The following is a 17,185-nucleotide window of genomic DNA, read 5'->3' on the forward strand; positions in this document are numbered from 1 at the left end:
CCAGAATCGGAAGCAGGCTCATGACTTGGGCTGAAGTTGGATGCTTAACTGACTGAGCCACCCAGGCACCCCAGAGAAAGGAACATTTCTATGAGAAAGACTTAAATTTGATAAAAGGTACATCCAAGAAAGTACAATTCCTTGAGGTCTCTCATAAGATGATCTTTTTCATGATTTTGTTCAACAGTTATTTATGCAGAGCCTAGTATGTGCTAGGCACTGTTCTAGGAGACATACAAGTGAACAAAATAGAAAAAGAAATCTCTGTCCCATAGGGCTTACATTCTAATAGGTACTTAATTGCATTTGCATAAGTACAATGTTACATTACTTCTTCCTAGAGCAGAAGAATATTCTAGCTCAAGAATAAAACCAAGTTTCCAATTCTCATAAGGGAAAAATGTTTTTCAGCTCTCTAATGATCCTCCTCAAAATAGGTTCCAAAAAAATCTTGAGGCTCATCTTAGGTAGTAGGTACTTTTAATATTGACATTTAATATTTATGTCAGGAGATGAAAGTATTTAATGAATACATATAAAAAGCCAACCTTAACCAAATAGCTTTTCCAGCTTCATTCAGTACCATGAATGATACAGCTGATAAGATTATACTAAATTAAGTACTAATGGCCTTATATCAAACCTCACCAAGGTCTTCTGGCTCCCAGCTTAACCAATATGCAGTGTAGCTGGGTGACATTGAACTGGTTTCTCTCCAATGTGTGGTAAAGGGGCAGCTTTTCCTTGGCAAAGTCCCCTTGATGAGTCCATGGTGTCACTGGCGTTATCTCTGAGAGGTCATTGTTCATCTTCCATCATAGGTCAGACTTGGCAGTGGTGAAATAAATGTTCTTGCTACATCTGTACATACATAATCATGGGCTGTTCTGAACACATACGTCATTTTGTGGGTGGGTGAGAGGATTCTAAAAACAAAAAACAAATAGGCCTTTTCAGCTTTTGGAACTAAAAGAACACAATAAATGTGTTTCAACAAGGAGGATGATCCCAGGTCAGTTGTAGAAGTTTGTGTTGGCTAATGGACTAGGTAACCCCAGAATCCTTCCCATTGCCAGTAGACTGTGATTCCAAGAATCATCCACGAGTCAGAAGTCAATGCTATTAGTGTCTTGTGGGAGCATACTCATACGTATATAGAGAAGTCAATAGAAAGGCTCTGAAGAAGAGAGAGAAACTTTGCCTGTGTTTAACCAAAGAAAAGAACTCCTTGCATTTTGCCAATATCCTTCCTGTCACAATCTAGGGGCTAATTTTATGCAGTGTCAGAATTACAAGAAGCCATTTGAGGTGACATATTTTTAGAGAGGACTTATTAATGGTGGAATAAGAGTGAGGCATGAAGTTCAATAGTGCCTCCATATTAACTCCAGCTCCATAAGTCAAGTGGAAAATCTATAGATTAATGAAACTCAGTAAATTGTTTAATTATACTCCCGCCAACCCCCCCTCCCCATGCACAGCTCTAGATGAACAAATACCCAGTTTCTGTTAGAGATGTTTCTTTCCCACATATCTCTCATTGTAACATTATTTACATGGAAGTAAAAAGGTAAAGTGGTATGTTATAAAATGTAAAAACTACATAAAGCTCCACAGGACATATTACTCCTAGGAGTAGAGTTGGAACCCAGTAATGCCAGGTAAGTGAGAAAACCGTCTGTTTTTATATTTTAATGATCAATCTAATGATTTGCTTTGGGTTTGTTAATGTCTTTGAATGGTGCCTTGAGCTTAACAAGGTGACTGTGTCTGCTTTTATTTCCTTCCTCTCCAGTTAGACACTTAGAATTACATTAGATAGTAATATCTCCATTAACCAAATGTTGTTGAGAAATGGGACTGAACATGAACACCAATACACTTTCCAAACAACTACGTTTTAGCCTAGCTGAGGTAGAAACAATGACAACCTAACGTAAATGGGAACATTTGAAAACCTGTTTAGCCTTAAACACAGGTGCTGAGCATGATTATCCTGTGATGTTCTCAGGAGCTACTTTGATGTATAGGACCGTTCGTTCCTAGGTTGAATGATTCCTCTGTGTTTTGTTTTGTTTTACTGGGCCCATTTTCATACTTTTCTTCTTCACTTTTTAGCTGTTACTGCCCAAGGTCACACTTTTCCAGATTCTTTCCAACCTCTTCTAGTTGTCTGTTTCTAATATTAGTGAACCAGACACCATTTAACCAAACATACTAAGATTTACATCCAAAGTAGTCACGTTCAGAGTTTTGTTTGGTCTGAATCAGAGAACACTGAGGTAACACAGTGAAAGGCACGGGCCTATTCTCTATACTTCATACACCACTCCAGACCTGATTCTGTGTGTGGTCTGAGGCAGGTCCCCAAAGCCCATCCATGGTCCTTAGTTTAAACAGCTCTAGAGCTTATGCATTATGCCTGTATAGAAATTATGTCGCATTTTCTCTCAAAGCTAGCTTATTCTCCTTTTAGACCAGGAGGTTGAAGACTTTGGTTTTGTTTATAAACTTGACTCTTGTTGACATATAGCCTGAGTAAGTATTTAACTACTCTAAGCTTCAGTTTCTTCATCTACAAAATGGCAGTAATAATAACTGTCCTAGAAGACAATTGCAGGATAAAAATAAAACAACATATATGCAAGCAAGGTGCAAACTCCAGACAAGTACAACTTAGCCTGAAGTCCATGGACAATGGGTGGGCTTCAGAGGATCTGTGCTCCTACTGATATTGTAAGAACAATGTGGGTTTTTGCCCCTGTATGTTTTTCTTGGCATAAGTGTCCATAGTTTTCATCTATGGAGTTTATGACCCTAAGGAGATTAAGAATAATTGCTTATAGCCTGCACTTTATGATATCACTTTTATTTCCTGGTTCTAGACTAAATTTCAGGTGGGTACAGTTGTTTAAGTTATTGACTTCCAACTTAGAGAGGTGTTAATGTGTATTTGGAGTACTAATAGTATCTAGTGAGCGCAACTTAAATGAATAAGCTAATTAGAGAATATGTATCGAAAATACACATAGCCATATCCTGCTACTTCGTATGCTACTTTACTATGTTATATTATCGATATATCTATATCATTTCAATGAATAATTAGTATATCATCTAGTCTAACATTCTTATTTCATCAAAGAGAATAAACAAGCTGATCTTCATAGTGTCTATATCTGTATCGGTTTCACTTCTTCAAAGGGATGCTGTGAAGATAAAGATATAGCTGTTACAATGTTGGAGATTTCAGAGGAAGGTTACAATGTAATAATAATGATATGGTGGCAATAATAGTTATGAAATAGCTTATTATAACTACTGTTAATTGCGTATCTGCTAAGTACCGGGCACTGTGTTAGGCATTTTGTACAAAATGCATCTAATTTTCAAATCAACCTTTAAAGATAGACATTATTGTCCTCATTTTTAGATGAAGAAACCTATGAATTAGGTTAAGAAATATGTCCCAATCACAAAGCTAATAAATGACCAACCTGGAATTTTAACCCAAATCTGTTTGGCTCTAAAGTCTGTTATTTTTTTCCTATAGTTAAATGTAGCAGATGATATATTTGTGATTTGTGACTCTTAATAAGGTATAAGCCAGCCCTACAAGATGAATTAATTCTTATGTTTCTACTGAATTTGAATATTATAATAGTCAATGTACTAACTTCAAAAAACTTAGGGCGCGCCTGCAATGCAATCTAACCTTTATCTTAAAGGTAAGAGATGCCCATTGAAAGGTATTGGGCAAGGAGATGATATAATTAGATCTTGTGTCTTTGGAAGATACAGTACAGTTGAATGAGTTGGAACTCATTCAGATGTGACTAGAGGCAAGGAGGCCAGAAGGGAGGCTGTTTTAGCAGCAGCAGTAAGGATAGACAGAAGTGAGTGGGCTCTGTGACTCTCTAGGAGGTAGCCTAGATACGTCTTGATGACTAGATGTGGGAGGTCAGGATGGTGAGGAATCAAACAAGGTGCCCAGACTTCTGTGTGGACATCTCCTTCCCTGTTTTTAGGACAGGCAGACAGGTCATCAGGAGGAGATTTACAGGTGAAAATGCTAAGTGCTTTTTGGATATATGGCCTTTGGATATTCTGTTTTGAAGTTTAGAAGAGTGATGGATGGGCTGGAGATTTAGTTTCAGAAGTGAGCACCATAAAAATGGCTAAGGAAAGCCTTGGAAGTAGATGAAACTGCTCAGGGAGGGTATGTATGGTCAGAAGGGAAGAGAGTTTAGACCAGACCCTGAAGAAAAGTAACATTTAAAAGACAAGTACGAGAGAAAGGGTAGCTAGAGCTGTGGCAGTGTGGCATCATAGATTGGACAGTATTTCAAGATGGAAGAAGTGACTCTAGGTATTTACCCAAAAGAAGTGAAAACATATGTTCATACAAAGCCCTGTACTTCAATGTTTATAGAAGTTTATTAGTAATTGCCACAAACTGGAAGCAATCTAAATATCCATCAACGGATGAATGAATAAATAAATTGTACATCTGTACAATGTACTCAACAATGAAAAGGAACTGCCTCTACACACAGCACTGATGACTCTCAGAAGAATTTGCTAAGTGAAAGAAGCCAAGTACAAAAGTCTACAGACTGTTTATATGACAGTCTGGAAAGCAAAACCATGGAGACAGAAATCAGGTCAGTGGTTGCCAGGAGCTGGAGGTGGGAGAAGGGGATTGACCATCGAGGGACTCAGAGGAACTGTTGGCGGGGGGGTGATGGTAATGTTGCTTATCTTGATTATGGTGGAGGTCACCTGAGCATATGATGTATTCAAACTGCTAGACATGTACACCTAAAAAGGATGAGTTCTACATTATATAAATCATGTGTCAATAAAACCAACCTAAAGCAAAACACAAATACAAAAGGGAGTTGTCAAAATGTCAGACGCTGCTCACAAATCCTACAAGAAGAGGCCTGAGACGTGCCCGTTGTGTTCGGCATCGGTGACTTTATGGGGAGCAGTGTCAGTGGCCCGGGGGAGGCAGAAGCTAGATTGCTAAGGGTTGAGGAGTAAGAAAAGACTGATGGTTGTCCCCCAATACCCATTTTCTTCTTCTTTTGTGGGAATGGAGCCCTGAATTTAGACTCATGACTATGCAGAATGAAGACTGTTTTGCCCAGTCTCCCTGGAAACTGAATGTGGCCATGTGACTGAATGCTGGCCAAAGAGATGTAAGTGAAAATGTCCTGAGGCAGCTTCTGGGAGCCTTCCAGAAGAGGTAGCTGGTATTCTTCCATTGCCCTTTCTTCTTTGCTCCTTCTACCTTTGTGCTGGTTGAAATGCAGACATGATGGCTGGCATTGGAGCAGCCAACTTGGACCATGAAATGACTTCAGAAAGGGAGACTACAAATGACGAGAACATTTTGGAGAAGCCTGGGTCTCTTAGCTCTTTGAGAGATGCTAACCTGGTCCAGGACTACTTATCTCTGTACTTTTAAGATATGTCAAATGAATCTCTTTCCTGGTTGAGCTTAATCCTATAAGCTACCGGGAACAAATCTGAGGATGGAGAGGTGGTGAGTGCAGGCAATGCTTTCAAGAAGGTTGGCTATGAAGGGGACCAGTAAAAGGTGGGTGGGATGGTACCTGGAGAGGGACATAGGTTGAGGGAGGGTTTTGTGATCTCCAAATTCATACTCGATTCTCTGTGAATGGAAACCTGTAGATGACCCAGAATCTCTTTCCACCAAAAGCCCTGTGAATTGTCACTGGGTTGGACTTTGTGGCTCACTTTCCAGAAGGAAAGGAGAAGCAATGCATTCCCCTCTGAACATTTTGTACCCGTCTCCTTCCAGCCCCTTGCTTGTGTAGAGCTTATAACATCTAGACAGATGGGGCTGCATTTTGGAGCCCCCTCCCATTTTGGGCCAGTCTCTTCAGGGCTCCTTTCCTGAGGCCTTAACTTAGCAGGTCTACTTCTCTCTTACTCTCCATTGGAGTGTGTGTATGTGTGTGTGTGTGTGTGTGTGTGTGTGTGTGTATTACAAAACTGCATTATTAAGGTATAATTCATATACCATAAAATTCAGCCAGAATGTACAATTCAATGCTTTTTAGTATACTCACAAATTTGTGCAGTCACCATCATCACTTAATTTTAAAACATTCATCTTGATATCTTATTACTTATTGTTATAGCAATATTTTCGATCTCTGTTGATGTTGACTTCTCTCTCTCTGTGCTTTGTCTTTCTGCTTTACCGGGGGGAGCTCCACTAGGGCAGGGACTGTGATGACTATGGATAGGGCTGCTTCCTTAGCACCTGGCAGACACGGACTGGCAGAGAGATCGGGCAGAACCACACAATGAAAGCCTGAAGCTTGTCCCATCCATTCTTTATTGCAGCAGGTGCAGGGCACCTGAGTGGGAGCCAGGTCCCCACCTGGGAAACCATTAGGAGTAGGCAATTCTCTGAGGGGTTACAGGGAGGGCATACATGCCCTGGGGAGGCTTATAACTCTGGGGTGGGGCTGTGGTGATTTGGGAAACCACGTTCAATGTATCTATTGTTTTCAAAGAAGGAGCTAAGGAAAGTGACACTGGACAATATCTTTCCAGTGGGCAGGAATACGCAGAATATGGAGGGGTGAGAAGGGCGTGGGGTCTCCAAAGGGTTCAAACACCGCATTGAGGCGCCGCAACGCAGCTGGAGTTTTCCTTGGGAAACTCAGACGTTTGCCCGCTGGGCTGGCACAATGGCGTTTCCGAACCTATGCCCGACCCACTGGGGGCAGTACTTGTTATTTGCTAGACGCTTCTTTCTTTTGCAACTTCAAAGCTGCAAGAGCTGCAACCTTGCCGATGACTCAATCGTTTCCCCGAACCCTCTGGGCTGTGTCACCGCCGCAGCCGCCCCTCTGCCCTCCCAGTCGTCCCCGCATCTCCGTGCAGCGCCGCCCGTCCCAGGGGAACCGCGGGCGCACCTGGCGCCTCGGGCGCCCCAGCACTGCGCGCTGGTGGCCACACCGCCCGGCGCGCAGCTGCCAGAGCGCTCCCTCCCGAAACATTTAAGTGGAGTGGCTTGTCTAGCGCCCAGCGAACAACATTATCCAATTGCTTCCCGTTTTATTCGCAGGCTGGGAGCTGAGAGAGCCGGAGCGTTCACTTTCAACCCTCAAGGGGGGGAGGGGGTGCAGGCGGGGAGGGGAGAGGCTTGCGGCTCCACCTCGCGCGCGGCGCGGCCAGAGCGCCCGGCTCCGGCAGAGGCGAGCAGCGCCGGTGAGCCCCGCAGCAGCGCGCCCGGCCGCCCGGAGCCCCGCGATGGAGTGAGTATCCCCGCGCGCGGCTCGCTGCCCTCCTCTCGGCATGTTGCCATGGCGACCGCGGCAGCAGGCAGATGCGGGCTCGGGTCCCAGTCCCGGATGGGTGTTTAATTTCAGCCCAGTGTGTTCGCCTGGTGTTTCTATAGCAGCAGTCGCAGGGGCTGGAGCCAAGGGGCAGGAGCCCCGGGATGAGTGGTTTTGTGCCGCTGCCTCTTGGCCAGCAGGGCCTCCGGAGGGGACGCTGCTGCTAAGGAGGGAAGCACGTCCTAGGGTTCCCCATCCCTGCCCCAAGCTTCCGATTCTCAGGGAGTTGGCTGAGAATAGCCATTACTTCCGATTCCTAACCATGTCAGCATTATTGGACTGCAGTTAAAAAAAAGGGGGGGGGGTGTCACTGCGGATCGGAAGCAAATGTGGTTCGGTGTGAATTGTGTAATGGAAGGATGATGAGTTAGTGGGTAATATGAGACAGAGCTGCAATGCCCTGGCTACTAGAAACCAGCAGACGACCCAAAATTATTGATTTGTTCCTGGGGTAATTGAGAAATGAGACAGAAAGGTAGGAGCAGCAGCCGGGGGGTTGACTTACAACGTTTGGCACCGTGGGCACAGCATGGGAGGGGTGGGGAAGAGAGGGCAGGGAGGCAGGAGGGGCGTTAACCAGAAAAGACACAATAAAGGGCTTCGGTCTTGGGTTCGAACTGGGGTTTCTCTCCCCTCAGCCTTTGCATCCCAGCGTTGCCTTTTGGTCACTCTCTCAGGCTCCTGCCGCAGCAGGGCCACTTTGACGGGCGACAGGCTCCAAGAAAGGGTGAATTCTGGAGCCAGCTATTAGATACTGCTCACTTGGTCAGCTTCTCCGCCTCCTGTTCTCTTCCCACGGATACTTCCTGACATTGGGGCTGTAAGAAATCATGTTTCAGCCTAGAGATAACGACCAGTTTTCAGGTATCGGGATCTTCATGCCAAACCCAATAAACCGTAGATGCAGCTGTCATCCCTCTGCATATCTGATTGTGTAAATGTAATTTAATCCTCACCAACAAGGCTGCTAAAGCAGAAGTAAGAGGTGGTGCAGCATTTTAGGAGTGAGGAGTTGTAGATTTCAGCCCCTGACTTGGCTGGCACTAGTGTTACTGATTTTCTGTACCAGTAATTTAATATCTCCGAGCCTCAGTTTCCCTATGTGTACCGTGGAGACAAAGATGTTCCTGACTTACTTCTAAGCATTGTTGAGAGAATCAGATAATATTTCTGTATCTTCTAAAGGGCTCTGTAAATTGTAAGGTATATATGAATTCAAGGAGTTAATGATCAAGTCTCTGGAATCGGTTTTCTGGGCTTGAGTCCTTGTGCATTTTGCTGAATGACGTCAGTCTCTCTGGGCCTCGTTTCTGGAAACAGGAATGATAACTATTTCATGAGATTTTTGTGAAGATCAAACAAATTGGTACATATGATGGTCTTCGAGCCTGGAACAAAGAAAGCTCAATAAATATCATCTACTATCTATAAATATTATCTATTATCTATTATTATTATTGTGGTCTCCAGGAGTCCTCGTTGACATTTTGTGGGGTCTCAGGTTGGTGCCAAGGTGTTTTATTTTCCCCCAGACAATTTATAAAGAAACTTAATGCCCCAAGGGCAACTGAGAGTAACACAATTCTCAAGATACCATTGTAGATGTTCAGAAGCAACCAGGAGACATAGCAGGCTTGAGTACACAGAACAGAAGCTGGACGACTTGGCTTCTGGCATGTTCTGTTCTTATTGCCCAATGCCATTTTTTTTATTAGACATGGAAACTGTCCTTTATAAGAGGATGTATGTAGGTCTAGTCATCCCACGGTGGAAGGTTAAAGGGTACCCTGGCTGTTTGCCAGGACAGTAGTTCTCATCTTAACCATCTCACATGAATACTCTAATGTATAACATACCTTCCAGACTTACAACTTGAGCATTCAGTAACTGAGGAACGGCACACAGGATTTGTAAGCTTCCTTCCCCAGACCTTTCCCTCATCTTCTCTCCATCCTCCAGCTAAGTTTTTGTTCCAGGTGTGCCTACCTCCCGCGTGGAATTCCTGGTGAACACAGGCTTTCCGTATCATGCTCTTCCCTGTCCTTCTGCAGGGTTCAGATTGGTGTCCCAGCCAGCCCCCTTCTCTCCTGATCAGCCTGGCCCTGGCTTTCCTGTCCCCCTGTGACATTTCAAGGTCCTCCTCACCTTCCAGTTAACCTCCTGCCTTTCTAGCTGTCTAATCTGTTCACTCTCCCACTTCCATTGCTTCATTAATATAATTCACTTTTTAACTCTTTTTCTCTTCTTTCAGAATACTACCTTTTCCTGTCTTGGGTGTAACCAAATTTCTCAAATCCTGTTCTTCCCCTCTATCTAAACCCTCTCAAAAATCCCATCTAAGATATAACTCCATTCTCCTTCCTTATCATTTTCAACTTATGTTTATGGAAAATAATTGAAAGGGGGGGATAAAATTCACTTGCTTAATTTTTTCATCTAACCAACAAATACTTGTTGAGATTAGCACTGGTCAACAGAGCAGGCATGATTCTCATCATCTGAAGTTCATAGTTTAATGAAAAGATAGATGTTAAAGCGGTAAATGAACATACAAATACAAATGAATCATTTGTATGAATGAATGAATATACAAATGAATATACAAATACAAAGTGCAATAAATGCCATGAGGGAAATGATGCAGAGGAAATAACAGGAAGGGAATATAGGTTAGATTAGGAGGTCAACAAAGCCCCTCTGAGGAGCTGATATCTAATGTGAGATCTAAAGGATGAGTAGGAGTTGGCTTGGTGAGGAGTAGAGAGAGGAAGCACTCTGGGCTGAGAAAATGGCACATGCTAAGGCCCTGGGGCAGCAGAGATCCTTGGCAGGTTAGAAGAACTGAAAGAAGGGGAGTATGGCTGGAGTTTTGGCAGTGAGGAAAAGATGGTTTAGAGATGCTGCTAAGTGCAATGGGGTGCCACAAGGAGCTTTATGAATGGGTGTGATGGTAATTATTTGTGTTTTGTGTCTTCAAAGCTTCAAAGTACAAAAAGCTAAAATTGCCTTTCCTTCTGGAGGTATGTAAAATGGATGACATAGAAAATGTGTCATAGGCAAGCATCAGAATACTGCAAATGTTTGCAATAGGAGAAGGGGGATTATCAGTTTTAAAAACCAGCCAGCTTGTGGTGTGCCAGTACCTGATAGTTTTGAATAAGCCGAGGTCCCTAATTTTATTATTATTTTTAATTTTTAACTTTTTAATGTTTATTCATTTTTGAGAGAGACAGACATGAGCTGGGGAGGGTCAGAGAGAGAGGAAGACACAGAATCCGAAGCAGGCTCCAGGCTCTGAGCTGTCAGCACAGAGCCCAACGCGGGGCTTGAACTCATGTGAGGTCATGACCTGAGCCAAAGTCGGACGCTTAATCAGCTGAGCCACCCAGGCGCCCCTCGAGGTCACTAATTTTAAATGAAATGGAGTGAAAATAAGAATACGATCATTTATTCACGAGCCTTATTGGTTTTCAAAAAACAAGAGCATCTTAGTTGAAATAGGAGAAAACATGCGTAACAAGCAAAGACGGTCCTGACTGTACTTGGCTGCCCTCCTTGTTGGGTTGAGTGTGAGAACAATGTGTATGTGGGAACAACCTTCAGCGTATGCGGTTACTAATTTGGTACCACACCTATAGGTTTTGCTGGACGCTTCTCTAGAACACAGTCTTCAAAACAGTATGAGAGCTGAAAGGCACAGAGGACATAGCACGGGAACTCTTTCAATTGTTGCCATCTCTGCCAGCACTGGGGCTCTGACAACACGGGTGGCGGCCTCAGAACTGATCTGATGGGACTCAGAAAAATGACATTTCCCATTGCCTGTCAGGGGCCTGCTTTCACAGACACTTAGCCACGGGACAAGTTTCAAGCATCCAGAAGAGATCACGAAGCATCTAAGCTAAAGTTTGCTTTTTCACAGAAACAAATCTAGGCTCATGAGGGGATAAGTGTGGAAGGGGGACTGAATCACAGTTGACTTCTGGTTCTTAGCATATGCCTTCATTCGTGCGTTCACCCTTATGCAGCAAACATACTGAATATTTTATATGTGCCAAGCACTGCGATAGGTCCTGGGGATAAATGGTGACCTGATCCTGTCTTCAAGGAACTTCCTGTTTAGTCTCAATGTGACTATGGGTACCATATGACCTTGAGCCATTTTCCTTGGCTATGTCTGTCCTGTTACACAAAGTGTGCCATTTTATGTGTTCGGCATATTGTAGGCATTGAATAACTATGTTTGAGAATGTGTAAGGCCTTTAAAAATTAATTTTTGTGACGAAAGTAATGTATGCTTTTTACAACAATTCAAATGGCTTGGGGTTCAGTTTATGAAATAAACCTATCCCTTTCCCTACTCTTTCCCCCAAGTCTTAGTCCCTAGAGCATTACCATGAACAGTTTGGAGGTATCCTTCCTATTTTCCATGCAACAAAACAGAGTTGGAAGCACATACTTATATAAGTTTAAATACTTCCTTTTAAATAAATTAAATCCTACCACATTTGTTATTCTGTAGCTTGCTTTTTCCTCTTCATATATTGTGCATACTTTTATATATCGATATATACACACCTATCACATATGCTTTTGTTAGCTGCTTAGCAGTTACTTTTGGAATATAGTTCATCACTCCCCTTTGATGAAGATTTAGGTTTGTTGCCATTTTTTTTTGCTATTATATGCAATGTTGCAATGAACATCTTTGTACATCCTGCAAGTGAATCCATATACTACTTTCCAGAAATGGAATCGCTTAATAAGTGAGTATGCATTTTATGATTTTTTCTATATATTGTCAGAGTACATTGCCACAAGGAATATTTGAGTCCCTGTTTCCTCAATCCTTGACAACCCTAGCCACATTATAGATTTATATCTGAGTAATACACTTATACTTGGTGCCTCTAACTTTATGTGACCACTCTATGAGTGGTCAGTCTGTGCTTTTGCCCTTCCTGGACTGAGGGCCTCTGGGCTACTGGTCATTTTTTTTCAGACAGCAATAGGGAGCCATAAAATACAAACAGCAAGCTTGAATCCAGAAGAGAATGAAAATTATTTGCAAAGGCAAAACTTAAAATACCTAATTAACTTTAAAAAGTGATCAAGGGGGCGCCTGGGTGGCTTGGTCGGTTGAGCGTCCGACTTCAGCTCAGGTCATGATCTCACGGTCCGTGAGTTCGAGCCCCGCATCGGGCTCTGTGCTGACAGCTCAGAGCCTGGAGCCTGCTTCCGATTCTGTGTCTCCCTCTCTCTCTGACCCTCCCCCGCTCATGCTCTGTCTCTCTCTGTCTCAAAAATAAATAAAAAAAAACGTTAAAAAAAAAATTAAAAAAAAAAAAAAAGCGATCAAGGAGGTTTTTGTAGAGTTTGTCCAATTTTGACTTTATTGACTGATTCCTTACAACTGAGGAAATGAGACTATACCACTCAGCCCTCCTTTTACCATTTGTCACAGTTATACTGTTAGTTTTACATTTTCAAAGTTTTAACATTTGCAATTTTGAATTGTAAACATAATCCTCCCAGTTCATTCAGTCAACTGAATGCACTTGATTGCACTAGGTACTGTTCTTTTAAACATTTTTTTAATGATTATTTTTGAGAGAGAGGGAGAGACAGAGCACAAGCGGGGGAGGGCAGAGAGAGAGGGAGGCACAGAATCTGAAGCAGGCTCCAGGCTCTGAGCTGTCAGCACAGAGCCTGATGCGGGGCTTGAACTCACAGACTGCGAGATCATGACCTGAGCTGAAGTGGGATGCTGAACTGACAGAACCACCCAAGTGCCCCACAGCAGGTGCTGTTCTAAGCATTGAGAATACAGCAGTGAACAAAACTGAGAAAGATCCTCCCCTCACAGAGCTTCTATTTCATGAAAGAGACACAATGTGTATATATGTTAATTTCAAGACTAAAAATAAAACACATTAGGAGTCTAGAGAGTGATGAGGGAAGGTTATTTTTGATAGAGTAGTCAGGAGACAGGTTTCTGAGTGGGAGAGTTTGAACAGAGACTTGAACAAAGTGAGGAGATGAGTCATGCAGAAGGAAGAGCAGTTGCAAAGGTCCTGAGGCAGCACCATGCTTTGTGGGCTTAGTGTTAGTCTGCGATCTGGATAAAGTCAAGATCCCCACCAGCCCCTTCCTCATAGGCATCCTCTTTCCTGAGCATTTTGTGTTGACTTAGTGTTTAATAGTAAGGTACTGTTTTCAAACAGGGCCCAAGGGTGTTATATTCTGAATGCCTTTCTGTTGCTTCTATGAACAAACAAATTGGATGTTTGTAAAATTATAGATTCATGTGTTTTCCTCCCTCATAATTCTATAAGGCATTGTTCCATTGTGTTCTGGCATGGACTGTTGCTCTGGAAAAGTGTGAGGCTAGCCTGATTATTTCCTCTTTGTACCTGGCTTACCTCCTCTCTCCCCTCCCACTCTGGCATTTTTTTTTTTTTTTTTTTTTTTTTTTTTGCATTGGGGCTGATAGAATTATATTTGAACATGAAACTTTAATAACTTTGCTGTGATATTTCTTATTGCAAGTCACTGTGTCAGTTTCTCCTGGAAAATAGTACATTCCTTGAATCTGAAGACTTATATTTTCCTTTATTTTTTGTAAAGACATTTTCTTTATGGCTTTCAATTAAACAGCCTCCTTGTCCTCTTTATCTACTATAGGTACATCTATTAGTTAGTACCCTCCATAACTATCTTCAATTGCTTACATTTTTTTTCCTGTAAGTTTTCGTTACAGTTTAAAGTCTATCCTCTAGGCAACTGACTTTTTTTTTTTCTTTAGCAATATTTGTTTAGTTCTTACTTATTTTATGTAGATTTCATTTCTGTAATGGTTTTATTGTCCTCTTCTATTTGTTTTCTGACTCCTCCAGCTCATTTGGCACATTTTTATTTCACTTTATTTTTTTAAGTTTTTTTATTAAAATTTTTAATGTCTATTTATTTTTGAGAGAGAGAGAGAGACACAGAGCGTGAGCTGAGAAGGGACAGAGAGAGAGGGAGACACAGAATCTGAAGAAGGTTCCAGGCTCTGAGCTGTCAGCACAGAGCCTGATGTGGGGCTTGAACCCACAGACCCTGAGATCATGACCTGAGCTGACATCCAGTGCTTAACCAACTGAGCCACTCAGGCGCCACTCATTTTGCACATTTTTTTCTTTTTTTTAAATTTATTTTTATTTTTATTTATTTTTAATTTTATTTTTTATTTTTTAAAATTTACATCCACATTAGTTAGCATATAGTGAAACGATTTCAGGAGTAGATTCCTTAATGCCCCTTACCCATTTAGCCCATCCGCCCTCCCACAACCCCTCCAGCCCCCCTCAGTTTGTTCTCCATATTTATGAGCCTCATTTTGCACAATTTTTAAAAGAGTTGTTTTTCTTTAATTTCTTTGAGTGCATGGAGGATTGATCTGAAAATTTTATTTATTTCTTGTGTTATTTTTCTGAATATGCTTACCTGCCTTTTGCTTGTAAATCTTTCCTCTCTTTTTAAAAAATAATAATCAAACATAAAGGGTCTATGCATGTTGACAGCATTTATTACTCATTTCTGAATGGAGGTAATTTATCCAAGCCTTCTATTTGCCCAAGAATAAGTGGGAGACAGTGTTTGGGGAAGACAGTGACTTTAGATGAGATATTTTGTCCCATAAATGTTTCTTAAAACTGTACCGTGTCTTTTGCTCTAAAAGTGCCTTGTAGTATGTAAGCAGGTCACTGAGATAGATCACACACTCTGTGTGTGTGTGTGTGTGTGTGTGTGTGTGTGTGTGTGTGTGCACGTGTGTATGTTGAAGTGGGGGGAACAGACGGATATTTGGTGCTTATTTGTCACTATGTGGTTGACTCTGTTGAGCATCTGTGAACAGAGGGGAAAGGTCAAGTCATCTACAAAGGTAATTGTTAACTTTCCTTCTTGTTTCACTACATCTCTTACCTCCAGACTATGGCTAGACTGTGGTAGACTATGACAACCCTCTGTGTGTCCAGACTAGTCCTCTATATTAAGTTTTTAATTTTTCAAAAAGTTTATTTTGAGAGACAGAGTGAGCGGGAGAGGGGCAGAGAGAGAGAGAGGGAGAGAGAATCCCAATCTGTTATCAGCACAGAGCCGGACTTCGGGCTCGGACCCATGAACCGTGAGATCATGACCTGAGCTGAAATCAAGAGTTGGACGCTCAGTTGATTGAGCCACCCAGGCGCCCCTCTATATTAAGTTTTTAAATGTCAGACTTTCACTGATAATAGAGAGAGAGAGTTCACACAGTAGTACCTCCATCAGTGACACTTCCTTTTTGCACTGTCTGATATGGACCCAGCCCCTCCACACACCTGTTTCCCATGTCTCTTGTGACTTGGTGGTACCACTCGTCGCCATTCCAGTGTTGGGCCTCTGTGGGATCTCTCTTTACTTAGCAATTTTTGAAAGCCAATTGACATCTCTAGAGGTATAGATTCACCTTTTTGCGCTGTCCACTGCTTTAATAAAATTTTTACTCTTTTTGGCAGATAATTCTTATAGTCTGTGATTTGGGAATCTTAATTCTGCTACTTTCATAGTCAACAAATTCCTCCCCCCCCCCCCGGTTTTTCATTCTTTTCATTCATTTTTGGCAGGTTTCAGGGAGATATAGAGAAAACTTGCCTTTACCATGTCTCCGAGTGAAAGAATCGGTGAATCTTACATTCCCATGAAAATACTAGGAACTAGCAAATGTCATTCATTGTTTCTGGAAAATTTATTATTATAGATCTTTTTTTTTCCCAATCGATTGTTAGCAACGTATATGGCAGAATAAGCTTGCAAATGATGTTATAAATACTTCAGAGCAGAAGAATTTTGGAGGAGGTGTGCATAGTGGGTATTCTCTGTCTCACCGTTCAAATCCATTCTGTACCTTCCTCCCCTGCTTAACGTCCTTTGAGGCTGACCTGTGTGGACTACAGCAGTGAGGCTTTCTCGCCCTTTGGGTTGGGTCAGTGCAAAGCACCAGCAGAAGAGCCCAGGGTAGAAGAAGAGTGACATCAGTGGACTTACTCTATGGTCTCCCTTCCTACAGGGCAGGGAGTTGGCATTGTCTGCTTTCCTCATCTGAAGGCCACAGCTCCTGCCTGCAGCCCACTCCTACACTCTACATCTAGTTCCCTCCTGGTTCTGGTGACCTCTCCCTCCCCTTGCCCCTTCAGGAGTAGGTGAGGCTATGACTGGTCTCCCCACTTGGTTAGCCTCTGGTGTTTGGCCATCCCTGTTGGTTTCCCATAACTCTGCCCATGCCTTTGTAAAGCAGTCCCTTTATTAAGCTCCTCTAATTCTCCAGTGTAAGCATGCCATCTACTTCTGGCTGGGATCCCAACTCACAGAGTGTGCAAAGGATAGAAGTGTTTGAAGTTTAAGAAAAAATACACTTCAGGCTTCCAGGATGGAACTTGGCAACTTTGTGTCTGTTTACACATTCTGGTCATTGAAGCCCAAGGCTCCAAAATTAGAAGAAGCTGTTTGATAATTGTTATGAGTTTATTCAAGAAGGAGAATCTCCATTGCCACAGGCTACCAAAGTGTCAGTCTGCTTCCCATTGAAAATGTCATTTTTCTTGTAACTTAGACTAAAAATTGCCCAAATTTGACTCCTCAGAGGGAGCACCAATCTCAGTGATGAGGTGGCTCAATTAGAATTTTATTTAAGGAAATGAAATTTTATTTCTTCTCCTAATAGGAAGGAACTTTACTAGCAAAAATTCTGTTTTTGTGAATAGAACTTCATTGTATTTGAC

At 42.3% G+C, this 17,185-nt stretch overlaps 1 protein-coding gene across 9 annotated transcripts in view; it reads left to right on the plus strand.

Annotated features, from left to right (window-relative positions):
* Positions 1-17,185, plus strand: part of PALM2AKAP2 (PALM2 and AKAP2 fusion) — a 480,648-nt gene that overhangs the window by 31,527 nt on the left and 431,936 nt on the right. For 3 of the 9 annotated variants that reach the window (XM_060609061.3, XM_060609056.3, XM_060609063.3), the window contains exon 1: positions 7,228-7,301. The exons of 1 other annotated variant lie outside the window; for it this stretch is intronic. In XM_060609061.3, the coding sequence (XP_060465044.3) occupies positions 7,297-7,301 (5 nt within the window). In that variant the 5' untranslated portion in view covers positions 7,228-7,296. Of the gene's footprint in view, positions 1-7,209; positions 7,302-17,185 lie in introns of those variants that run through there. 5 more of the 9 variants (XM_060609057.3, XM_060609059.3, XM_060609058.3 and 2 more) reach the window with 5 other exon arrangements.

The sequence above is a fragment of the Panthera onca genome, chromosome D4 (assembly GCF_046562875.1).
Source record: "Panthera onca isolate mPanOnc1 chromosome D4, mPanOnc1 haplotype 2, whole genome shotgun sequence".
NCBI classification, from domain to species: domain Eukaryota; kingdom Metazoa; phylum Chordata; class Mammalia; order Carnivora; family Felidae; genus Panthera; species Panthera onca.